This window comes from Enoplosus armatus, chromosome 1 (genome assembly GCF_043641665.1).
Source record: "Enoplosus armatus isolate fEnoArm2 chromosome 1, fEnoArm2.hap1, whole genome shotgun sequence".
NCBI lineage: Eukaryota > Metazoa > Chordata > Actinopteri > Centrarchiformes > Enoplosidae > Enoplosus > Enoplosus armatus.
Genome location: NC_092180.1, coordinates 9,074,173 through 9,100,410, shown reverse-complemented (window position 1 = coordinate 9,100,410; position 26,238 = coordinate 9,074,173). Strand labels below are relative to the sequence as shown.

The following is a 26,238-nucleotide window of genomic DNA, read 5'->3' as shown; positions in this document are numbered from 1 at the left end:
ATCTTTCATAAGTAATTGATTATTTTGCACTGTTTAACTGAAATAGTTTATTCTTAGTACAGATGAAAACTGGACCCTGAGCATGGCACAAAGGGTGACTCACCCCCCCCCCCCCCCCCCCACATTTGAAAACAATACATTATGTTTTGGCATTCCTACCATCATGGAAAATCCCTTCACACATTTGTTCATTTAAGTCTTGCATTTGCATGCAAACAGTTTCAGTGAATAATGTAGTAACACAAGCTGCATGGTGAAATAAATATGCTGTACATCATGTTAGGAAAAACAGACTTAAATCACTGGTCCTGCATGAGTGAAACCAGCTTCTTGCTGTGATCAGGCATGGCCTTCCTCAAAGACCTCTGTAAGTTGCTGGTGGCTCTGGCAGGTTTGCCTGAGGTCCAATCCAGACTGGGTTGCACCTTCAAGGCCCTCTGGACCAGTGTGGGCAGCGGGGGGTCCGGCTGGATGAGGGATGCTGAGGCTCTACTGGTCCATATTAGCAGGAGTTTGAAGGTAGAGTTTTGCAGCAAAGCCTAAAGATAAGGATCAAGTAGCAAATCATTAATTGAATTGTTTTTCAGAGTGAACCTCTAAAATGGTGGTTTAAAATAATTTCCTTCTGTTTTGGAGAAAATCTGATTAAATCAAAATTTGTCTGATTAAATCAAAAGAAACTCTACGTTTCACTACTGTTTTATCTTAAGAGCCTGAATTCCAGCCTTCCTGAGATTTTCTTGCATACGTTGCCTTTCTTGTTCATACATACAATCCATGATTGCATGCAGGACAAACTCCACCACTCAAACCAGTTAGATGCTTGCTATTTATATTGGAATGACCAAGTTATTCTCCTGAAAATGGTCTCTTCTTTCCTTGACCTACCTATGTTTCTCAATGTTGAATTCACATTATTATTCAAATTGTACAAAAACTTCACCCTATTTCAGTGTTCCACTGCTCTTGCCACTCTTCTACTGATTTACTCCAAACTATTCCCTTGACCTCTGATTTGCTTGACGGGACTTGTACATCTATAGCATTTCTCTGTAGAGGTTGTTTTGCTAACCTGTCCACCTCCTCATTTCCCATCAGACCTACATGTGCAGAAACCCACATAAACAGAAATGACATACCTTATTGAATAAGTCTATAACGTACTTGTAACACTTTGAATAAAATTTCTTGACAGCTGGAATTGAAGGCTCCTGAGAACTGAAACAGAATCAGCATAAATTAAGGCGTTTCCTGTTCTGGATCTTGGACCCATCAGTAGTGGTGCTTCCTTACATGAACTGAAAAAGCTGTTAACTTCCCCAACAAGTACATGTCTGTCCCTGGTGTTGTGTGTCTCCATGTCAGCTTGATATTAATAACTTTTATATTACACTATAGACTACACTGTATTCAAGAACAGACTGAATCATTGCTCAACCATCTGCAAAAAAACAGATCTGCCAAAACCTAGTTGTTCTTGAGAAATTGATCATTACTGAAGAGATGAATGGACTTACTACTCTACCTTGTGGGGTCTCATCAAATTCCCACCACACATCGACTTGATTTATTTGAACAATTCTTCATATTTCTTTTTTTTCTTCTTCTCTTATAAAACATGTACGAAGCTTGTTTGGCACACAGCGCTGAAAGAAGACTAGCGGTATGAGCTGGCAAGTGTGAGAGGAGAGATGATGGCGGATTACGAGCGTAACAGAAGGGGTATCGCCGACGATGGAGGTGATATTTGTGCTGTTTTAACGTCTAAAATATGGTCGAGAAAAAAAGCAATGTTTAGCGTTAGTTAGCTTGATTTGCTGCCGATATAATACAACCGACCCTAACTAATATTAGACCGAAGAAACGTTCGTAGAACTTCACTAAGCTAACGTAACGTGAATGCTAATACGAATAACAGTTAACGTTAGCATTGTATTAACGTTACCTATTTAGCTATGGGGATTGAGCTGGCTGTAACTACTTGGCTAAAGTTACTGCTAACGTTAGCCAGGTAATAAAGCAAGGGCTTGCTTGCAGCAGACGTGTCTCTTGTTAGCTTGCTACCTGGCGTTAGCCAAGCTAGTGTGCAAGTAGCTAACCTAAGCTAGTTAGCACAGGTTAACATCATATAAATGAATAACAACGTTATTGTTATCTGCTGTCAGATCCCTTAAGTTAACTTAACCCCTGGTATTGTAGGTAGTTTCTCCACGCACAGTCCCTAGGTGGACTTCTACAGTAAATTAAATAGTAGAATGGAGCCTAAGTCACCTTTGCTTGGATGATGATGTTGATGGCTAGAAATGTACCATAACGTTAGCCACACAGGTAAAGGTGATAGCTTTTATTATTCTCCAGTTCCCAGGAAACTGTTGTTCACCTTGGTGAGTTGTCTTGCCTCAAGCAGGGCCGCAGGAGGAGGAAGGCAGAGTGAAAACTAAGCCTGTCTCTTGTAGCACTGTGGGAGAAGGGACAGCAGTCAAACGCACGTCCCAGCATCTCACATCTGAAGATGAGGAAGAGTCCTCAGCAGACCCACCAGCACCCCGCAAAGTCTCCAAGATAGGCTTTAGCATGAACAGTCAGATGGGGAAGAAGTCCAACCCCATATCCATCAAACTTGGAGCAACAGTGAGTGTGTAGCAAAGCATATTAACTTCTTGCAGACCTTGTGTGAAATAAGTTTTATATTTGATCTAGTATTTGTAACTGCACGGACAGTTGCACCACATTGTGAAAGTTAGGGTACAGATATGATGCTACTAAAAGTGTAAGTAATTCTCATAACACACTGCTCAGAGAGGCCCATAAAAAGATGCAGGCCAAATTCCTCAACAGTTATAAACACACCCTGTTTGAATGTAACCTCGCTGTTAGTGGTGTTGAAACAATTAGCATTATTCATGAGTTGATATATAGAATTAATCATTTAAGTAATTTCTCAAGTAAAAGTGCCTTACATTTGCAGGTTAAACTGTTAAAATGTGAGGACATTTGCATGCTTTTCTTTTGCATTTTATGAAGAGAGTTCAGTGCATACGTGTGATGCTGCTAGGTTGTGTTTTATTTTGTTTCCTTAAATCTTGTGTCCCCAACCTGTCTAGAAACCCAAAGAGCCCGTCCCATCACTTCCTCCAAAAAAGGCAGGGCTGGCGTCTGTTTTTAACGAAGACGATGATGTAAGTGTGCTCACACACAGTAATGTTATGGTTGTATAAATCCATAAACAACAAATATGCAGAGGCTGACTTTAACCTTCTCTTGCCATGTAGAGTGAACCGGAGGAGATGCCTCCAGAAGCAAAGATGAGGATGAAGAACATTGGCAGGTATATACATACACAGCTTCTGCTTTTATCAAAACATTCAGCTTTTGAATCTTGTTTAATTAAGTGCTACATTTAGTTATTTATCTGACCTAATCATCTAACATGTTTCTGTTTGAGTTTGACTAATCTGCTATCTTTTCAGGGAGACGCCAACATCTGCGGGACCCAATTCCTTCAACAAGGGCAAGCAGGGCTTCTCTGATCATAAAAAACTTTGGGAGAGGAAGATGAAGGCCCAAGCAGACAAATTGTAAATGACTACTACAGTTTTTGTCACTAATGGATAATTTTGTATCGTTTAAATCATGTCAGAGATATCTATGAAGGCTTAAATGATTCCTCACTGTAGCCTCGGGCTTGACAACTTTGTGGACAATGAAGAATTATTTAAGCCTTCTATGATACTCTGTGACTGAACTCACGATTACGTTTCTAACCACTACCGGCTGATGCTAACTGAGAGGAGAGGCACCAGAGTGTGAAGCTTCTGTGAGGAGAGGTGTAGAGTGGGGAGATGGGATGAATTAGCCAGAATATTGTTTAAACTGTGTGAAATTTGCTACAGTTGCTTTCTGCTGACTAATGACAAAATCTAGCATCTTAGAGCCCTCATGGCCCTTTTGTGACATGCGTGTTCCTGTCTGAAGCTGATTAGGTGTGGTCCTTAGCAAGCTCTCAGTGTTGCTTGTCTAATATTTGTGTAAAAATGTACAAAGAAGTGTGATAATGTTTTATTTTTAAGTCCACAAATGGGAGTGTGTGTTTGAGTGTTATGCTCATGTGCGTGTGTGGGGCATAGACCAGAAGTACAGATGGATTGTTTTGTTTCATTTAGTTTCTCAACATCAACGTACAACCCTTTTGTTTTCACCAGCTGTGCCACCTCATAGGCAGTCTTGTTTGATTTTTACGTTTTGTGCCAGTATTTCAGTTTTTGATTACTCAACACTGTATTTCTGTCTGCTTCATTGAATCTGGCAAAAAAAAGAAATGTGGCTGTGATCATTTCTATGTTCACAACGGAAGGACTGATAAGGTATTTTTAGTTGACAATTGTATGAAGACTCATCATACAGCCGTGACATGGATAACAGTGTGATGATAACAGCCTTAATGAATGATTTCTGTGTGGTTAAAATATAAGTTAGCAGTGAGTAAGGCACACAAACAAACTCCTTTCATCGCTACTTTCACATTAGAAAGCCCACGCTTCAAATAAATCCCCGATCTTTTTGGTTCTAATACATGTGGTACCTCAGTGATTTTCTGGATGATCCCCTTGATCAAAAGTATAAATTTAGAATTTTACGTGTGTTATCTTACTGTGCAGATTTCCCCCAAATTATATTAAAATCCTCTTTTAGTACCTGTTTTATCAAACAACTCTCTTGAATACATATTTAAAAGCCAGTCATTACAATAAAACATTTGGATGGTATGTAGTGTGTCAAATGTTTATTGCTGACACGTCTGCTGTAACAATACACCTCACAACATAAGTTTGTTGTAGTTAAACTGATACACAAACAGTCATATAAAAGCTAATTGATTAAGTTTAATTGTTAATAGCATCCACTTGTTTTGTACATTTAGTTGTTTATCAATGTACAAGTACAAATCCTTCATAAGTAATTGATTATTTTGCACTGTTAAACTGAAACAGTTTATTCTTGGTACAGATGGAAACTGGACCCTTCTTTTAAGTCTTGCATTTGCATGCAAACAGTTTCAGTGAAGAATGTAGTAATACAACCTGCATGGTGAAATAAATATGCTGTACATCATGTTGGGAAAAACTTAAATCACTGGTCCTGCATGAGTGAAACCAGCTTCTTGCTGTGATCAGGCATGGCCTTCCTCAAAGACCTCCAGAAGTTGCTGGTGGCTCTGGTAGGTTTGCCTGCGGTCCAATCCAGACTGGGTAGCACCTTCAAGGCCCTCTGGACCAGTGTGGGCAGCGGGGGGTCCGGCTGGATGAGGGATGCTGAGGCTGTATTGGTCCATATTAGCAGGAGTTTGAGGGTAGAGTTTTGCAGCAAAGCCTAAAGATAAGGACCAAGTAGCAAATCATTAATTGAATTGTTTTTTAATGTGAACCATTAAAACGGTGGTTTAAAATAATAATTTAAAGCTGATTTGTCATCAAAGACAAATAACACAACTTAGAAGTTTAACTGAATCTGAGGATACCAGCGATTTAGCTTGTGGCTTATACTAAGTTAAATTTTTAGACTGATGTTCCTACCATCCACGCAGCCACTGGTTTCAGTTTATGTCAGGAAATCAGTAAAATGAAACCAGTGGGGCTATCTGAGAGCTGCATTAAAGATTTATTTTGCTGGGAACTGAAACCCAGAAGACAATAGTTTCTTGTAATTCAAATGGGGGTACTGCGTGGTCACACTTTACTAAAAATAAATGGAAAACAGAAGAATAAGTGGTTAATTATTTTTTATATAATATCATTTAATAAGTATTAGTTAATTGTCAAAACTCATAAGTCCTCTAATATTGTCTTAAATGTCTTAAAAAGCATTCAGTTTGCTCAGATCCTGGTCCTGATCCTGGTCGCATTAAAGGAAGTAATTATATCATTAGGAATTATTGTTATATACTGCTGGGAAGTTGTAGGCCTACCTGAACTCCTGATTGCAGTACAAACACAGCATTGCTGTTGGAGAGGTAGTCAGCTGACAGGAGACAGATAAGCATTTGGCTTCTCTTTATTGCAAGGATCACATCGTCTATATATGCTGCAATACAAAATGTAAACCATCGGGATCATTAGCAGTCAACACACACACACACACAGATAGACAGACAAACAAAGTTGATCCTCTCACCTCCTCCAGGAATCACATCCCTCTCCAGCAGACAGAGGCGATACCCCCACCGGTCCTCTAAGACCTGGGGCAGCAGCACTTCCAGTGGTCTCTGGGTGGCTATACCCTCCTCAGAGTTCAGCGGGTCCATGCTGAATAAGCATGCTGCCAATAAAAGTAATTGTTCATTTACTTTACCACATGAAAATGAAATGCAGATACAGATATCGTTCACTGATCATGCCTACCTTCCTCATCAGTGTCAGGTCCTGAGCGGGAGGAAAGCGTCAAAACTGCCTCCTCCTCTGCTGATGGAGGGCTCCACACATACGACAGAAGCACATCAAACTCTTTCTCATCTAATTGGTGGAGGTAGATGTGAAAGACAATTGTGACACCAAAAAACACAATCTGGGTTCTTGAATGTTTTTTGTGGTCTACATATGGCTGTAGTAACACTTTGAACAAGCAGCAAGATTAGTTAGTGATAAGATTGACACCTCGCATTTTGTCCCCACTTCATTAAGTGCAGTGTCATAGTGTGACACCTACATCTTTCAAGTACATGCACTATTTCAAGGTATCATCATAATGTTTCAATTAGTTTATTAATGTAATGTTTTGAAGGCTTAAATACAAAATAAAAACTGAAAAACAATCTTCTTTTGGTGGTAGGATTTTATCTAGAAGTGAAGCCACATCCTGTGAAGAGGAGCAGCTGTTGCGGTATACATGCAGGCTAAAGTTTGCTCTGCTCTGTATTGTGTGTGTCTGCATTCTGACCTCCATCATTTTTTCCATTTTGGAAGTGGGACCTGTAGATAAGCTGTATTTCCAGCCATTTCACATGCAAAACGATTCCCAGCCCAGCTACCAGCAGCAACGACACAATGGGATACCCAACCAGCGACGGCCATTTTACTGAAACCCAGTCCAAAATACACTCATTAGATTGTACCATTATCTTTAAAGCAACAATCATTGACTTGGGGGCAGCAGAAACAAGCTGTAAACACATAATTGACATATTATCACCATATAAAATTGATAAATTTGCAAATTTATTAGCAAACAGTTGCTTAGTAACACATCCAGCAGGCACGGAGCAACATTAGCATTCATTGAGGAGTCGTGCTTGTGTCCACCTAAAGATCTGTTTTAGACCCCCCTTCACCACTTTCTTCTCTAGCTAGTTGCTAACTTTGCCTGTCTGCCGTTGAGGGGTAGGAAGTGTGCAATTGGTTTATCTGAGCTTTTTGCTGAAAAAAGCTGTCTGCTCCAAAATGGTGCTGATGAGAGCAGAAAGACACAAAACCTACTCTTTCAAACTGACCACTGATATCAGTGAGTGGACGTGACCGTGAAAATGGCTGTAGAAATAAGCTGCCTTACGGATGGTGTCACCATAGAGTTCACTGGATTGAATACATAACCTATGAAATCCCTATCAAAATGGGTCAAATGCTGCCCTCTTTCCGACCGCAGGACTACAAATAGGGTTTTTCTGGCAGCCCTCGGGTTCATATCTTTGAACACTGATGTATGCCTGCACGGTGACACATCAAGCTGCCTCTATCACTGGGTCAAAGCAGCTTCCCTCCACCGGCCTTCACCACCTCACCTTCTACTCGGGCTCCTGTGGTGTAAAACATATCTTCTACTTTCAGTTGTGCACATCCAGTTCGAAACCTGCAGGGACTTTCCTTTAGATGTTATTATATACCATAATGTATTATCATTTAATGTTGATATTTACAACTATAATGTAACAATGTTAAGACAAAATACAGTATGAATGAAACAAAGACAAGAAGGTGACATCAGAAACAATAGTACCTTTGATTTTCTCCTTGAGCTTGATGGTGACACTGCTGTTTTTGACAGAATTACTGGTGATGCAGGTATATGTGTTGTTCAAGTGTTGTAGGGTCACCTTTTTTATGATGGCTTTTTGTGTGACCTTGAACTCTTGAAGTGTCACTCTCTCCTGTCTGAATCAGGGCAAAAAAATAAAAAATCATCTCCCTTGCATCTTTATGAAAGCTTATCATGCAAGCCAAACTGAATCATTTACTAAATTCTAGTGAACACTGGCACTGCATGAAGAAACCTTCTGGCAGAAAAGCAAACATTGACTAATGGACTGCGGTGACTCACTGTTGCTCCTCCATGTGTAGTGGAGTCATATTCTTCATGTTGCCACCGTAATGCATGTACCACTGCACCTCTGGAGAAAACTTTATCTCAAAAGGAAAATGCACCTCACATGTCAGAGTATGAGACCGACCTGGAACGAGTACAAAAACATGGCCATTATAATCTAACCCTTAATCTAATCCTAATAAAAGTGATAACATAATCCAGTGCCTGACTTTCATACCGATTTATAGGACGCATAAATGAGTCTGTGACGGCCCTTAGATGGCCGACACCATATAGTTTTAGTAATTTGCTTTTTTTTTCATTTCAGTACAAACAAATAATTGCCAAACACAATTTTTTTGGTTAAGCATGTTTATTTTTATTCTGGTTTACAATAATGCATTATGTTTCTAATTTATGCGCACACATTTTGGTTAACATTTAGTGCTTATCAGAGTGGTTTGGAATTTATTGTATTGTACCTGGTTTCCTCTTTGTTTCTTCACATGCTCCTGCTGGGTCGTCTGCCCAAAGTTTGGTTTGAGGCAGCTTTTTATGCCAAAACAGGAAGTGGAAGAAGCCAACTTCCTGTGCTGGGCAGTGGTGCTCTCAACCACAAAATACTTTCTTAAAGAAATGGCAGCATGTGGATATTTCTTTTGGGCTTTGGTGGTATTAATATTTTCACTTTTTAATTGTATGCAGTTATATTTCCCCCTATGTGTTTGTATAGGCTAGCCTATGGGTATATATACCCCTCTTTTTCTGTCATGCGTTAGCTCAGGTTTGTTCAGTTCAGGTTTCTGTTGCATTATTGTTTTGTTGACCTCAATGTAATTAAAGGGCCCAGATTTAGTAGTATTTTGCTACCTCTTTGCTTATGTGTTTTAAGCATTTGTAACTTTGTCTTTCCTATTGAATGAATGTTTGATTTGGCCAAATAAAGCCTTGACTTTCCAAAATCATCCTTGCTTGGTCCCTGACAGAGTGATTCAAACAAAGATGAGACCATTAAGTAACAGCAACGTGTTGAGTGGGTTAGGGTTAGGTAAAGTAAAGTAAAAAAAAAAAAAAGACATGTTAGACAGTTTCAAATCAGTTCTGAGTTAACATATTATAACTAAAAGACCTAACTTTGAGAACACGCTGGGATGTTTGCTGTATACAACATTTTTAGGTTGATTATAGTGGCAACAGTGTTATCCTTTGAGTGATAATTACTTTTTTTTCGTTCACACATCTGATGTGGCTCTGAAAAACCATCTGAATGGGTGATTAACTGTGTTAGCTGAAGCATTATATCATTGCACATTTCAATACACTTACCAAGCTCCACTTCCTCTGTCGTGTTGCCATCAGGATACGTAATCCTGGGAGAGTTACTTTGTGTGAAGTGAGCTGTTTTGGCATGGAAAATAAATAGTTCTGTATTTTAATCTCTCTAGTTAACTGTGTGTCTGAAAAACAAACATACTGCATAAATTAGATCTGAGCTCTACTTATGTGGGGGAAAAAAATATATATATATATTATACAGATACATAGAATACATAAAACAAAATAGCAGAAAACCTTATTCTGGAAGAACAATTACAAGGAGGTTATGCTCTCACTTTTCTCCATTACATTGTTACAGCTTTTCCAATGGTTTACCTGATTCACCATTATACAGAAAATTGGTGTTTTCTTTTTTAAAAGTGGTTACCAGTGGTGGCTATGTTGTGGCTGTGTACAAGGCCACTAAAGAACTGCTCTTATGATACCCTTTGATGTGTTTTGTCATCTATTGGTGCCCCAGGAAAACAGGATATTCCAAGTTTTAAATAACAGTAGTCTTTCTGTTTATGAAATATCTAACTTCAGGGTATTATCTCCGTGATTATCTCAAACATGCATTTCTGCACAGTAGAGTAATGATTGCAGTAACCACACGGACAGCTAATCACCTGCTGTGGAGGAAGCCTGGTGGTTAAACTGAGTGTTCAAAGGTAAACAGAAGGTGGTGAAGAAAATGTCTCATTGTGCGGAATGACAAGATGGTGTAAAGGCCTACTATAATCCCAGATTAGCCTCTCTGAGGTACATGATGTATTGAGTTTCTCTGCAGGCTTATTTCTTTGTTTTTTAGTACTTTGAATAGCTTTTTGAAGTTCTCACAGATTGGTCTTAAAGGTGTTTGTAATGACAATAAACAAATGGTAGATTGTGTTACAGGGTATTGGTTTCCATAAGAAAGTGGAATGTAGTCATCCCTCATTGTATCTACATATCACACACAAGCACATACACATATATATATATATATACATGTATATATATATATATATATGTAACTGTGTGTATTTCCTACAACCATTGCTTAGATCTATGAAAACAGTTTTGCCTTTAATTCCAAAGAAATGATGCCTAAAATGTTTAAATACTAATTAAAGAACAAACATATATTCTTCTGAAATGGCCCAGATCCAACAAATATAATTGATATACATATATCTTTTCAAATACACAATTTTGTGTAAGAATGGGTGTTGTTGACAGAGATTGCTAAATGCTAACACCTCTTTGACATATAAGTGTCTCTGAGTATGTTACAAGATCTTAAAACGTGCAGGTTAAATGAATAATCTAAATTATTGTGTTGTAGTTTTATTTTCTTTCATTTTATTAAGTTGAGTGACTTGGGTCCTCTCATCTCTTGAATTATACAATGGCCAAGGAAAATACTAATTACTGGGCCATGACTGATGATGTTTAACGAGAACAAATACAGACAAGAATTGAGCAGATTGACTAAAGAGGCTCATCTTATTTGTTAGCATACTAACATTTGCCAATTAGCAATTGCTAATACATTGCTATACAATTTCCACAGCAATCCATCCAATAGTTGTCAAAAACACAAACGTTAACCTCATAGTGGTACTAGAGGTACTGGCCACTGATGTCATTAAAATAAGTCACCTGGCAACCATTAATACATAAACATTTTTTTGTGCCAATCAATGTTGTCGACGTAGAGATATTTTAGTGAATAAGTGAAAAATTTGACCTGCTGGTGGTGTTACAGGAAAGGTCAGGGGATCATGGGCAACATGGATATTTATACAAAATTTCACAGTTGTTGAGATATTTCAGTCTGGACCACAGACCGACCGACAAGCCATCACACGCCACTGGCATTGCTAAAAAGTGTGTGTGTGCACTTACGTATGGCTGTGAAGTTAACAGTTCTCCTGTAGATCCATTTGACTTCTTGCTCAATTATTTGTCTCTCACAGAAATATACACCAGTATCAAGTTCACTGACTTTGCAGAGGTGTAACACCCCACTCTTCTCACAGGAGTCTCTGCTCTGCTCAGACACAGCTTTGTCATCCTGTAAGAAAGCACACTTGTCTTAGTTTTAGCTGTGATTTATATGTTTCCATTGTGAAATGGATAATCCTGTTCATGTGAGTACTTCACCTTGTACCAGGTGACATCTGTGTTGTCACTACAGTTGAGACCTGGGCAGGGGACCTCCCCACCTGCACCCACGACCCGCATTACACTGCTTTCCAGAGGCTGGAAGCACTGACTGTTTTTCTCCACCACCTGTAGATGGAAGAACACCTTGCTGCCACTGGACAGCAGAGACCTGAACACTTAATAGAAGTCCGGTCACATGCAGTCTACACACAACAAAATCATTTCAATTTTCTTTGTATGTTAAATAAAAGTATTTTGGGGATGGTTGGGAGTATTTGTGCCAATAACCATTTATTTATTACTTACTAAAATGTATGGCTGCAAGCTTAAGAACTTATTGTAAGTGAAAATATGGTGGCATATTTCCAATGCCACCCAACTGCTGCAGCTGCCCATGTCCTGGAGTTCATTTACATTCAAATACAGGCCAAACACTTCACTACAGGGACCAGTATATGCCATGTGGACGGTGGAAGTTGGACGGAAATGGTGCTAATCGGAAATTGGATATATTTCAAATTGTGCATTGTTTACACACTGTACATGTTTATAATCAGTCTTCTACTTCCCTGCCTTTGTTGCTGCATTGCTGAATCTTTTGGTGCATTTCAGCGCAATAGTGTGAAACCACTGGTAGGACTTGCTCACAAACAGAACAAACAAAACGGGGACACACTCATAAAGTCATGGCTCCACAGCGCTACCAGTGGCAAAAAACTCCACAATGTAAACAGACTTGCAACTCGACTTTGACCATACAAGTTATTGACTTCACTTAGACTGTAGCCTTTTATGTAGCTAATCAACTGTTTGTTTTCCTGACAACAGATATACTTTGAATCTTTCCGATAGCAGCAAATCAAGTCACAGGAGGGAAAAGTGGGTTTTGGCATCATAGCCAAAACACCTTTTATGCTCCTTTTGAGCTCCTCAACAAAGAGTCACACGACACGTCTAACCCGTGTCCAGAGGACCGGCCCATGTCAGTTTCCACAGCAGATGTGAAAAGAATCCTGCTGAGAGTGAATGTGAGTAAAGCAGCTGGGCCCGACAACGTCCCTGGCCGTGTACAAAGACAATGTGCCAACCAGCTAGTCGATGTCATTACATTACACATTTTTAACATATCACTGTCACAGGAGAGTGCTCCCACCTGCCTCAAGATAGCACCATTGTCCCTGTACCTTAAAAGACCAAGCGACTACCACCGCGTGGCACTCACCACCATTCTGATGAAGTGCTTTGAGAAACCGGTTCTCCAGCACCATGGACCCTCAAAAGTTTGCATTCAGAGGCAACACATCCACATCTTGAAAAAAGCAGCACCTACATCTGAATGTTGTTTGTTTATTTCAGCTCAGCATTCAACACAATCCCCCCCATGAAACTGACTGGCAAACCTCGCGCTCTGGCCTTGACTACCACACTTGGATACTGGACTTCCCGGATATTGGACATCACCACCATTGTTGGCTGGATTTCAAACAACGATGAGACTTCATATCGGGAGGAAATTAACAATCTTGCAGCGTGGGGCACGGAGAACCACCTACTGCTCAACGTCAGCAGAAACCAAGGAGCTGATTGTTGACTTTAGGAAAAAGGAGGCAAAGATACACACTCCTGTCTACATCAGTGGAGCTGAGGTGGAGCTGAGGTGGAGCAGGTGAACAGTTTTAGGTTCCTGAGAATCAGCATCACAGAGAACCTGTCATGGACATCACACATCTCAACCCTTGTAAAGAAACAACTGTTTATCTTAACGAAACTCAAGAAGGTAAACTTCCTGTGCCAAGTTCTTGTTAACTTTTACAGAGGATCGATAGAGAGCATCCTGACTGGAAACATTACAAACTGGCATGGGATGTGCACGACCCAGGACAGGAGGGCTCTGCAGCAGATCATCATTGGTGTCTGCTAACGACCGACGCCTCGCCAACAGCCTCAACAACTTCTACTGTCGCTTTGAAAGACAATGGGACAGTCCTGACACCATCCGCCACACCATCACCCACCAGCTCCAGCCCAACAGCCCCAACCCCCTCATCACACCTGGGGCTGAACTCTCACACCTCCTACCACCACAGCTGCCCCCCACAGTGCCCCCCCCTCCTCCAGCATCGACACCTCTGTCTGTCCTTGAAAGAGATGTGAACAGGCTCTTCAAGAGACAAAACCCCCGGAAAGCTGCTGGACCAGACTCCATCTCCCCATCCTGCCTGAAGCACTGCGCCAATCAGCTGTCTCCAGTGTTCACGGACATCTTCAACACCTCACTGGAGACATGCCACGTGCCAGCCTGCTTCAAGGCCTCCACCATCATCCCTGTCCCCAAAAAAACAGGGCCCACAGGATTAAATGACGACAGACCCGTCGCCCTGACCTCTGTGGTTATGAAATCATTTGAACGCCTGGTCTTGTCCCACCTCAAATCCATCACCGACCCTCTGCTGGACCCCCTGCAGTGCGCCTACAGAGCCAACAGGTCTGTAGACGACGCCGTCAACTTGGCCCTACACTTCATCCTCCAGCACCTGGACTCCGCAGGATCCTATGCTAGGATCCTGTTTGTGGACTTCAGCTCTGCCTTCAACACGATCGTCCTGGCTCTTCTTCCGGACAAGCTCTCCCTGCTTAACGTACCTGACCCCACCTGCAGGTGGATCACAGATTTCCTGTCTGACAGGAAGCAGCACGTGAAGCTGGGGAAACACGTCTCAGACTCGCGGACGATCAGCACCGGCTCCCCTCAAGGCTGTGTTCTTTCTCCTCTACTCTTCTCCCTCTACACCAACAGCTGCACCTCCAGTCACCAGTCTGTCAAGCTCCTGAAGTTCACGGACGACACCACCCTCATCGGACTCATCTCTGGAGAGGATGAGTCTTATTACAGGTGGGAGATTGACCACCTGGTGACCTGGTGCAACAGCAACAACCTGGAGCTTAACGCTTAAGGACTCTCCAGTGGACACTGTGGAGTCCTTTTGTTTCGTGGGCTCCATCATCAGCCAGGACTTCCGGTGGGAGCTGAACATCAGCTCCCTCATCAAGAAAGCCCAACAGAGGATGTATGTCCTGAGGCAGCTGAGGAAGTTTAACCTGCCACAAACAATGCTGGTTCACTTCTACACTGCCATCATAGAGTCCATCCTCATCTCCTCCATCACTGTCTGGTACGCTGCTGCCTCCACCAAGGACAGACGCAGACTGCAGCTTATCATCCGCTCTGCAGAGAGGGTGATTGGCTGCAACCTCCCATCTCTTCAGGACCTGTACTCCTCCAGGACCCTGAGGAGAGCAGGGAAGATCGCTGCCGACCCCTCCCACCCCGGACACCATCTGTTCGACCCCCTCCCCTCTGGCAGGAGGCTGCGGTCCATCAGGACCAAAACCTCCCGCCACAAAAACAGTTTCTTCCCCTCTGCAGTCAACCTGACAAACTTACATTGACCCCCCCCCCCCCCCCCCGGACACAAACACAAGTTATATTAACGTACATCACCCCTGTCCCCCCTGCGTTACATTAACGCACCCACCCCCTACTGGACACTTTACTTTATTTTGGTCACTGCACTGTTTGTTATTTATCTTATCTTATCTTATTTTTATTTTTATTCTTATTTTACCTTTTATATTCTACATATTTGTTGTCAAAACAATAGCACCTTCAGACCACAGCAAATTCCTTGTAATGTATGTTACTTGGCAATAAACAGTTTCTGAGTCTGATTCTGATTCTGATTCTGAGCCCAAAGGATACTAAAAGATAGTACCCACCACAGCCACAGCCTGTTCACCCTGCTGCCATCTGGCAAGCGACACAGAAGTATCCGCTGCCGTACCACCAGACCACAGAGCAGCTTCTTTTCTTAGACTGAGACTCCTCAACTCATCTTCCGCATTCCACCATAAATAAATGGCATTGCACATACTTTACATACTTTCTGGGTGTATACGTGTATAAGTATATAAGTAGCTGTATGTATTGTCTTATTCTATTTTATTTTATTCATTGAAATTTAAATATTTGTATATACTGTGTGTTCTTTGTATGAGGACATGAATCTTAGGTGAATTAGCTAAAACTGCTTTTTAAAGTTTAATCAGAAGCATTAAACAGAGCAGAGGTAACGATGGGGATAAGAAACATGAATATTTACCTTGTGAGGCATGTGTACTTTCCAGAATGCTTTGCTTCAGCTAGGAACTTCCTCCCACAGTCAAAGGATGGGCGTTCATTTCCTTCTCTGGCATCTCCAGTCCTGGGCCACAACACCTCCATGTGCGGGTTCACACATTTTATGCACGGCATCATGAAGATTTCCCCCTCCACAGCTCTGTAGTGATAGTGTGTAGTATTCTGCTGAAAACCTAGAGACAGTCGGTACAGAGTTGTATTTCTGTTATATTTTACTTGTAAAAATTGTCTAAAAATGTCTAGGAAACCAGTAATAATCACATGCATGTCTCACACACACAGATTAAAAGAAAAGTTCAGCCCTATGCACCAGCCTTTGTAATGGGAGTGACTGACTGACACAATAAAATAAAAAGCACAGTTTTTCAGCTGTAATGTTAAAATACAATAAATAAAATACCTGTTTTTTTCTTTTGACGCTTTCCTGGACAGCATCCCTCCAACAAAATAGGAAAGAACCACAAGAAAAAATTCACAATGTATCCACTCTGCATCCTGTATCTCTAAATCTGTCACGATGCTGATGAAATCTGTCTTCCTTACATTTTAGCGTTTTTTCTAATGTTTACGCAGATGTGGAGTTCTTGGTATTTTGTCTTCATCGTTAATGTTCCACTCTCGGTGATGACATGAGGTTCAACATGTAGATGTTGTAGTAGGTGGTATTGTACAGTTTCCTGTTTGGTTGTGTTTGAACATGAATTTCACCAGAACCTGCTATAATATTAAGTTCCCGGTAGTTGCTAGCCACTTCCTATGTGAACTGCACAAGAACACCTTTTAGTAGTGTGTAATATTTTACTGCATTGTAAAAGAAAACACAAAGTGTGACGAAACCTCTTTTGAGATTTTAAGCTTAAAAACATACATAATACTATACTAGCAGACTGCACTGACAATGGGAGACACAAAAGTAGATGATATGGTACCTTAGAGCAACAGACGTAATATGTTTTATGTAATACAGATTTGCATACAAGACATGCTTTTTAATATAATAAAATTCAGATTCACAATAGTAAAAGGAGACTCAAACACAGTTTTCTGAGAGTAAATTTAGTTACCGAAAGCAGGGTGCATGTGGTGGTTAAGACACCAATTTTCTGGGGCACACCTGTACTGGCCTGGTTTCTAATCCCACCGTTCATTCTGGTCTACCTCCCCTCCACCTATATCTGCTGTTTCGCATTGTGCAATGAAGTGAACTTCTATTAAACCCTATTTACTAGTTACTACTAAGTTTGGACCATCTTTACCATTTTCCACATGATTTAATTGGAATTAACCTGTTTGTTAAACCACTCCCCCAAACAGTGATTGTCCAATCATAGCAAAGCAACTGTAACTTGGCAGCACAGATTACCTCATAGCTGGCTACAGCCATGCTTATGTGAACAACTTAGCTGCGCAGTAACTTTATCTACTGTCTGCTGGACAGGTAGACAGTTGGTTTACCAGAGGCCCTTTTGCTGGAAACTGCAGACTCAACCATATGTGTGTTATTGTGCTGAAAAGTAGCACAGTCAGTAACTAGAATTACTGCCCCATGGTTGTTTGCCTCCGCCAACCAGTTTAGTTGCAGTTTACAACTAAACTGCAACTAAACTGTAAAGATGCATTGGCTAAACAGGTACACATATACTTGATTACATGTAAAGATGAATTCTTATAGAGTATAGCTACACAAACTGTGGTGCTTTTGTTTTCTCCAGGCACTTTTAGATGCAAAGCCCCTCTATGAGCTGTCGGTGAAACTCACTCACTCACAGGATCATGATTAGCCCATACGTTGTTTTCGGCCATGTGATTGCGATGTAGCTCGAAATTCAGAATGAGGCAGGAAGTGAAAGGCAGAATGGACGAGATGGAGGAAAGCCCATACTGTATTATTTTGATGTCACAATGACTTTGACCTTTGAGTCAAAAGTGTCACCTATTCATGGTCTTAATTTCCCCTTCTGTTCCTAAGTTATGGGGTTGAATAATGACCAAAAGTGAGTGTAACTCACTAAACATCTGTGTCTGGTCATAATTACTGCATTAATTCTGTAGTTTGTGAAGTTCATTTTGAGGTTACAGTGACCTTGACCTTTGACCTTTGACCACCAAATTCTAATCAGTTCATTCTTGTGTCCAAGTGGAAGTTTGTGCCAAATTTGAACAAATTCCCTCAAGGCGCTCCTGAGATATCGCGTTCACGAGAATGGGACAAATGGACGAACAAGTCGAAAACATGTTAAAGCTTTGTAGAGCTGTAGTCTAGTTCTCAGTGGACTTTAACATAAAAATATTGATTAACGCAGGTATAAAATACAATTTATTTTGAAGTACATTTCTAACATATTTTGCCATAGGGCATCAGGTATTAGGTAAATTTTTCCCACAGAAGACATACACACATACAAGACAGAAAATCTAGTTACACCCTTTAAATGTAAAACAGGGACTGGAATTCACGATCCACTGTTAAAACAACAATTCAACTGTAATGAGTATACACAAGTTGGATAATTTTGTATATGTCAGTAGTAACAGTATAAAGGTGGATGTAATAACAGGAAGCATTTTTACATCACATTCCTACTTACATTACACGTCTTTGCAGCTGATTCTTATCTCAGCTGTCATGCTAGTGTGGTGGAAAGTACATTTACTCAAGTATTGTACTTAACTACTACTTACTTGACTATTTCCATTTTCTGCTACTTAATACTTGTAGTCGACGACAGTTCAGAGGGAAATATTTAACTTTTTACACATTTATCTGACTTCAGATTCAGATTCATAATACAAAATATAATCAACAAATAAATGATGACATATTGTTTATTGATTAAGATAACACATTTATAAAGTAGTTAAGATCAGCTCCACCTTTACCAGCTGCAACATTAAAGTGATGAACACATTAATGCATCAATAATCCAATAATATAATTACAACATTACGTTATTCTAAAATGGGCCATTCTGCATAATACTTCCAACAATACTTTTACTACAAAAAGTTGAAATTATGAATGCAGGAGTTTTACTTCTATTCAGGAATACAAGATGTTATATAGACAAATTAAGACACTAAAGTTAAATGTTAAATTAAGTTCATTATCAATTCTGTATCATAAATAGAATAAATGCTGTTGATGACCAATAAATGTCTTTGCCAAAAATTAATTTTTTTCAATGTACTGTATTTGTAGTATACATATATGAAGTCATGCGCTGAAAACAGGTATGATACAGGCTATTCATTCTGACTTGGCTAAACATTTTCCCATGAAGTAACACCCTTGACGGTCTGAGGTAAAAGCTTTATTTTCGGTGCATGCTGCGGGGCAGGCAGGTAATAACGTAGCTGCTTCCAGAAGGAGGAGGAGGGCGGCATTGAGCGTAAGCCCCTCCAGGTGACACACTCTCCAGCCTTGGCAAGAAGCTGTAGAGCCTCTGGCAATGAACCTGATTTTGACTCCTCTGTTGTCTCCGTTTTGATGAAAACCAAGCGAGTCTGCCGCTCCACAAGGGCTGCGTGGATGGCACTCAGCAGGCCAGACCCTGGACCAGGATCTGGGGAGGTGGGAACCAAAACCACCGTCCGGCTCCGCTCTATGCAGTCTAACACTGCCTCTGCCACAGCTGCGAGAGAGTTCAGATTATACATTCATTTATTCTGAGTTTTAGGAAGATTTTTAGGTAGATATCTTAAATACGTACTGTTTCCTGGTAAGACGTCGCGGTCATAAAGACAGAGACTGTAACCAAACCGATCCTCCAAAACACTATTCAGCCAGTTTCTGTCATAAGCATTCAGTCCTGCATCTGTGTCGCTCTTGTAACACATCAAAAAGGCATCATAGCTTTTTCCATCTAAGCACATAACAACAAATGACAGCTTTGTCACTACTGTCACATTGTTCACTGTCCAAAAAAAGCACAAATATGTGAAAAAAAAGAGTGAAACAAAAAATATGACTACTACCTGATGTGCTTCTGTGGCAGCCAAGAGTGTCTCTTAGGAAAAGAATGATGTCAATTTTGAACTTCACATAAATAACTACTGACACAACCATCACCGCCATCATGCAGACAATACCGACAGCCAGGGAGACATAAGAAGGGCGAGCTGCAGGGAGATTACGGAATATTAGCGAATAAATGTATTATATAGCAATTCAAACACTCATTAATGGCAGCATACTGAAAGACAACAGTCACTTGAGTGCGTGAATGAAAGCTGGCTCAAATATAATACTGAAATGATAAGTTAATCGACTAATTGATAGACAAAAATAATTATTTCCAGGATTTCTGACCTTTTTTATTGATTACTCCAAAATTAATGAACAGAACACAGACAAAGTACAACTAGGCAAGATGATTGACCAAGTTGGAAATTTAAGGCAAGGTATTGAACATGAGATCTATCCATCCATCTTACGTACGTTTTCGGACCAAGATGATAGTGACAAAGCTTGAGTATTGGTGGTCAGTGTCTAGTTTACAGGTGTAATTTTCTGATAGATCCTTTTCTGACACTTGTTTGAAGACTAGAGATGCTGTCATCTTTATCTCTTCAGTATTCTTTTCCCTGGAAAGGAAAGGAAATGGCGAAGGATTAAGAAAGTTTATGTTTTATGTGTGTGTTGAGTGTTTATGTGGCCATGTGTCACATCTGTACTTCCAAATTTTGTTGTAAGAGCTGGTACATCTGCATGAAGTGTTTACTTTGTATAATTGTAGAAAACTGGTAAGTTGTTGTTCGTTCCCACAAACGAGTTTCCACTTAACCAGAAGACCTCATCAAAGTCGGAATACAAAACAGCTTTACAATCAATCACCACTGTTGAGCCTAGAAAAAGCAGAGTTTACACAAGATTTAAAAGTAGTCATTTAGAGATTGTAGTAAATGATTACATGAGTATCCAAAGTACTCACCCAAATCTACGTGACATTTCTCAAAATTGCGTGGTGAAATGATCACTGATGATTTCTCAGATTCTGCTGTGCAAAAAAAGGAGAAAACACTTTACATCTTCTTTTTTTTAAACATATGAACTTCTATGAGGATAAACATATCCAAAAAGTGTTTTTTTACCCTTTGGTCGGACATCAAGCTCCACTGTAAAGGTCATGTTATATATTTGACCATGATACAGGTAAGACCTGGTACAGGTGTAGACACCGTGGTCGTTCTCCTCCGCGCTCGAGAAGTGACTGTCTCTTGGCAATGATTCACCCTCCTACAAGATGGAAAATTAAGTTGAATTTTAAAGCATGAGGTGAAAACCTGCCTTAAATGTGGGAAAACAATCTAAATTCCCCCAAAACTAAAGGCACTATGTATAAAAAAATATATAGAGATTTGTAAACCAAATGGGTTAAAACATGCAGTCAGAAGTCCCCACCAGAAGGATCACCTGACCACACCTTCCTAGCTTCTTATCATATAACCAAATCTCATTCACACAAACCTGCTGTGTTTAAATACCTTGTTCCATATAATGCCGCTGCTGGTAATATCAGGGGTATTTACAGCAGGCATATTTACATCAGGGCAATGCAATGTGCAGGACTCCTGCGTGTAACATGTCACAGGATACTTGGTCCTCTCTTCATACTCTCTCTGTGTTGTGTATACCGTCAGCCTGAACCAGGACTGGCTGCTGGCATTCCTGTCATGTCATTAAAGAAAAAGTTCATATGAAGGTTACAGCCACTGACTATGAGTATGAAAGTAAAGAAGCATCCGTGTGAAAGTAAAGAAGGATCCGTGTCCAAAATACAAATTTAGTATCATTTTAGTATCATTTGACAACATCTGTAGATGTCCAGAAGTTAAATTTATAAAAATAAAAATTATTTCCAGAATTCATGACACAGTTACTCAAGATAATTGCCAATGAACAGTTTCACATTCTCCAACTTAAGGCAAAAGACGCATTTGAAGAAACCACTGATATGCAACATGGGATCGGGCTATTGCCTGACATTACCAGCTAGCCATCCAGTACTGTAATCTCACAAAGCATCACTGCTCGGCTGATAAAAACAAAACTTTATGTATTCACTGTACGTCCATGTACTTGAATGTGTCCCTCTGCATGTCGACAGACAAAGAGTGTCACAAATAGCCAAAGAGTGGATGTCTACTGCAGACATCTCCAAAGCACCAAATAGCAATACTATCTGGATTACTTGTCTGGATGACAAATGCATACAAAACTCATGCAACTCATGCCACACAAGTACATTCTTCTGCAGTGTCAAACTGAAATATGGAAGCCTACATGTAATTTTAAGATATTAGGATATAAAACAAAGTCAGGATCATTGCAGGACTGACTGAACTTTACCCCAGAGAGCACGAGTAATTCCCCTGATGGTTTACAGAAGTACTGAGAATCACAAGGTTCCTCTCATGAACCAGCACACCATTCTGCCTCAGCTCAGCTGATGACATGTTGGTCAGATCCATCTCCTTGGTGGTGTAACTGGTCCAGATCCGTTTGGCATCACCATGACCTCTAAGGGGGCACTGCAGCGCCACCATCTCACCTGCATTGACATATATCTGTCTGGTTCTCAGGGAACACACACCTGCGGATAGGTGTCACACATTTTAGTTCATTTAAGTGTGTGAAACTGTAACATGAACTGGCTTGTGGGTAGCTGGAACCGAATGTCAAAAACATCATTATTGCATTGTATCACACAGAAATGTAGCTGAACCAGTGGAGAGCCAGCGTCCCGCCCTCTGTTCAAGTGCACACAACCTGATTGGTCTATCGTGCTGTCAATCAATATATCAATAGCCATGGTCCTTATGAGCAAAATGAGTCAGATACTTGTTGTAACACCCTCTTTGCATGTTGTTGTGGAGATCCATCAAAGTTTGGTTGTGTCACATTCTCTGTAATGAGGGAAGAGGCTTCAAAGAGTTCCCCAAATAGTCGCCAATGTTATTTTAATGTGAAGTATTCAAGTGTTGACCTTTGACCCATTTGAAGTCAGAAAGGTTAATGACTTGATTGACATGATTTGAGTAAAACCTGAGTAAAAGTTACTTTGAGTGAATCTTTATATTTGCACTAGTAGGCAAGTTTTGCCTGCATTATTTGTTGGTTATGAGGCCGATTATAATCCCATTGTTCCTGTCAATTCCACTAAAACTCTCAGATTACATTGATGAGCTGGATGTATTATATAGCATATATTTATACAGCATATATTTATACATATAATTATACAGCATATATTTCAAGCTAATAAGAAACATTCAGAGGCACAGGAAGTACTGGACTGGAAGTAGGACAACAAAAGTTTTTTTTGCCTGGGACTGAAAGTGTTTTAATCTGTAATCCAAATGTATTTTAATAAACAATTTACTGCTGTCAACCGATCAGAGAATTCCTTCAATTAGGAGAAGAAGTTACATTTCGATAACGCTCGCTGAGATTGGTGGTAGTGTAGCTCTTACAGGGTCATTTGTGAAACAGCATGGGTTTGGCAGATGCAACTGTTATGAAAGCACAGTGGGGGTTCTTAACCACATCCTAATTCGTTGGAGTCTACAAGTCTTGTGATTTCACGGAAAATGGGTCAAGTCAGCACTGGTCAGCGCATTACAGAGATGTGCTAATCTATTTCAAATGTTAGTATATGTAATACAATGTAACGTATATGTAACAGTCTGTGCTGTTATTATAATTTGAATTAAGACAAATTAACATTCAGTGGTTTTACCCTGTGTACTCTGTTTAAGCACAATTAAATATTTCCACTTTATGCTATTTTATACGTGTACTCCACTACATTTCAGAGGCAAATATTGTACTTTTTACTCCACTACATTTATTTGTTAACTTTAGTTACTATGCAGATCTATATTGGCTGAGATAAGACTTCATTGATCCCCCAGGGGGACATTCACAAGCTGCCCAGCAGTTAACTGGATAAAGTAATTAAAATCAGCTGCAACATTAAAGTGACATTAATGCATCAATAATTATATTATTATGCTGATACCTATGTGTTACTTTGAATGCAGAACCTTTATTCGCTGCAGATTATTACTATTACATATTATTGTAAGTAAAAGATCGGAGTCCTTCTTCCACCACTGGGAACACATAATGCTGTGTTACATGCAATCTATAGTTGATTATGTATTTCATTCTAATGTTTTCGGATGTCCATGTCACCTGTTGGATCTGTGTTTCTTTTGGTTCCCTTCGGTTTCCTTCTTTTTCTTCTTCCTCTATTTTTCTGGCTTTGTGCACAGGGAAGTGCATTCTGTGTTTATCTTTTTATGAAATCAGATCTATGAATTCTCACCCTTAAAACGCCACTAAGAGCATTTGCTTACCTGTCAATGATACAAGGAGGACAGACAGAGGGACGAGAAGTACTTTCACCATCATGACAACCTGCAGCCCCGCACAGCAAACATTCAGGAGTGTCGTCAAAAACTTACTCTGGCCGAATAATTCTCAGATGCAGTTCCGCTGAATTACAGTGGAACATTTCCCCAATCTTGTCAGATTGTGTGATGACGAAGAGTGAAACTTACGGTAGAGCGTTGTGTTGTCACTGCGATGTTAACACCCCCTGAATCTCCCACTGAGAAAATATTTCTATAATAATAATTATTATTATTACGTATTTCTGGACTGATGATTTTTAAATATCTTCCGTGATATCGATCTTTTCCCTCCATGATAAATGATTAAAAAAGAAACTTGAACTCCTTCAGCCTCCTTTGTTGTAGTTTCGTGTCATCCGCAGTGACAGAGGCTCTGGAAACTGACAGGGAAACCCGCATTGTTGCGTGCCCTGCGCGGGTGTATAAGAGCAGTTTCAGCTAACCAAAGGAAACAATGACAGTTACTAATTTGTCCCTTGACATAGGGAGTCCACCTGGCAGGACTGGGGACCTTCTCAGAAGTTGGACATATGGAACAAGTTCACAATGACTAAACGACTAATCTTCCTTCTGGCTAAGAATCAAGTCCAGTCTCTGAGTTTAAAGCAGGTCAGGCCACTGAGCTGCACGTGTGACCAACAAGGGACACTTATGAAGAATGCATAAAAGACAAAGAGAGCAGGGTGAATGAATAAAAGAAGAGGAGAAGCTAGACAAAAATAGCTGCACCGATAAAAAAAAGAAATGAGGATGAATCTTATGGCAAAGTGAATCAGAAAGAAGTTAGTTTTAGAATTCCTTCGCACACATCAGTGGTGGAAGAAGTACTGATACCTTTTACTTAAGTAAAAGTAGCAATACCACAATGAAAAATACTCCATTACGCGTATAAGTCCTGCATTCAGAATATGGCTCAAGCAAAAGTACAGAAGTAATATCAGCAAAATATACAAGTTAAAAGATACCACTGACGAGGGCTTGCAAGTAGGCATTGAAGGTGTGACAAGCCAAAACTGCTGCTTTAATGTAGTCTAGTTATACAGTATTGCACTTCAAACAGGGGACTTATGAGAGACAGATTTATTTATAAATAGTAGTTTATAACATTGCAGCATTACATAACCTGGAACATCAGCCATAACCACACAAACACACACACCACCAGCAGCATTAAAGCGGCTAAAATTAATGTTTTTATAACAACTATGCATCAAATGATGACATGAAAACAGTGTGACAATGTGAAAGGGTTCGCTTGTAGTGAGAATTATCACCTGAATCAGCAGCTCCCCTCGGCCTTACGGAGCTTTATACCGAATTTCAGCTCATTGTGTCACTGTCCAGCAACTTTACTGTTTTGGTTCTCTCTCACTGCTCTCATAGTGTTGTTTTTGGCTGCAGCAGGCAGCTGTTTACAGTGAAAAAGCTCTAAAAACCCACTGTACACTACCTGCTCAGCACCAAACTGTAGACAGACACTCATACAAACCAAACATATTTCCTGCTGCTGCTTTTTATTAAAAGAGGCCAACAGGTTAAACTCAGGGTGGCTTGTATTGTGAAGAAGTCACAGGAAATGCAATGCATTTATCTCTGAGGTTACCGCTGAGTACAATTGTCCATCTGCATCTTCAGCAGATTCATTTATAACAGTGAGCTGTTTGATTTGCTCCTCAGCGAGGAAACAAAGTCTTTTTAACATGCTCTGCTGTTGTGTGGAAAACTACTTGCCTCGTGTACAGATACACCAGTTGATCTTCTGTTGTATTCATGACCAAGTAGCTGTTCAAGGAGTGAACACAAAAGTTTGATCACAACAAAAATGGCAGCAAGGCCCACCCGCAGGTACGCTGCCCACAGTT

The 26,238-nt window shown here is 40.2% G+C and overlaps 3 protein-coding genes across 4 annotated transcripts; 1 reads left to right on the top strand and 2 right to left on the bottom strand.

Annotated features, from left to right (window-relative positions):
* Nucleotides 1–1,691: 1,691 nt before the first annotated feature.
* Nucleotides 1,692–4,766, top strand: LOC139284663 (PEST proteolytic signal-containing nuclear protein-like). 2 transcript variants are annotated; one of them, XM_070905017.1, is made up of 5 exons: nucleotides 1,692–1,740; nucleotides 2,405–2,631; nucleotides 3,105–3,179; nucleotides 3,273–3,328; nucleotides 3,471–4,766. In XM_070905017.1, exons 1-5 carry the CDS (start codon nucleotides 1,692–1,694, stop codon nucleotides 3,580–3,582), a joined length of 519 nt encoding a protein of 172 aa, XP_070761118.1. In that variant the 3' UTR covers nucleotides 3,583–4,766. The 2 variants fall into 2 exon arrangements, with proteins under 2 accessions (XP_070761118.1, XP_070761126.1); XM_070905025.1 differs by having other exon boundaries at nucleotides 1,695–1,740; nucleotides 2,405–2,637.
* A 2-nt stretch (nucleotides 4,767–4,768) lies between these two features.
* On the bottom strand, nucleotides 4,769–16,452 carry LOC139284654 (interleukin-18 receptor accessory protein-like). The gene is given in 13 exon segments (XM_070905005.1): nucleotides 4,769–5,153; nucleotides 5,155–5,370; nucleotides 5,966–6,081; nucleotides 6,172–6,315; nucleotides 6,399–6,509; nucleotides 6,934–7,071; nucleotides 7,987–8,141; nucleotides 8,308–8,437; nucleotides 9,619–9,690; nucleotides 11,500–11,668; nucleotides 11,758–11,914; nucleotides 15,921–16,131; nucleotides 16,359–16,452. Coding segments are annotated over 13 exon segments (1,839 nt in total). The 3' UTR covers nucleotides 4,769–5,027.
* A 2,754-nt stretch (nucleotides 16,453–19,206) lies between these two features.
* On the bottom strand, nucleotides 19,207–24,380 carry LOC139288250 (interleukin-18 receptor 1-like). The gene is made up of 10 exons (XM_070909525.1): nucleotides 24,320–24,380; nucleotides 22,308–22,551; nucleotides 21,443–21,626; nucleotides 21,050–21,194; nucleotides 20,890–20,955; nucleotides 20,680–20,803; nucleotides 20,397–20,542; nucleotides 19,934–20,077; nucleotides 19,669–19,821; nucleotides 19,207–19,590 (listed from the first exon to the last, which is right to left on the bottom strand). Exons 1-10 carry the CDS (start codon nucleotides 24,372–24,374, stop codon nucleotides 19,220–19,222), a joined length of 1,632 nt encoding a protein of 543 aa, XP_070765626.1. The 5' UTR covers nucleotides 24,375–24,380; the 3' UTR covers nucleotides 19,207–19,219.
* Between the last annotated feature and the right edge of the window lie 1,858 nt (nucleotides 24,381–26,238).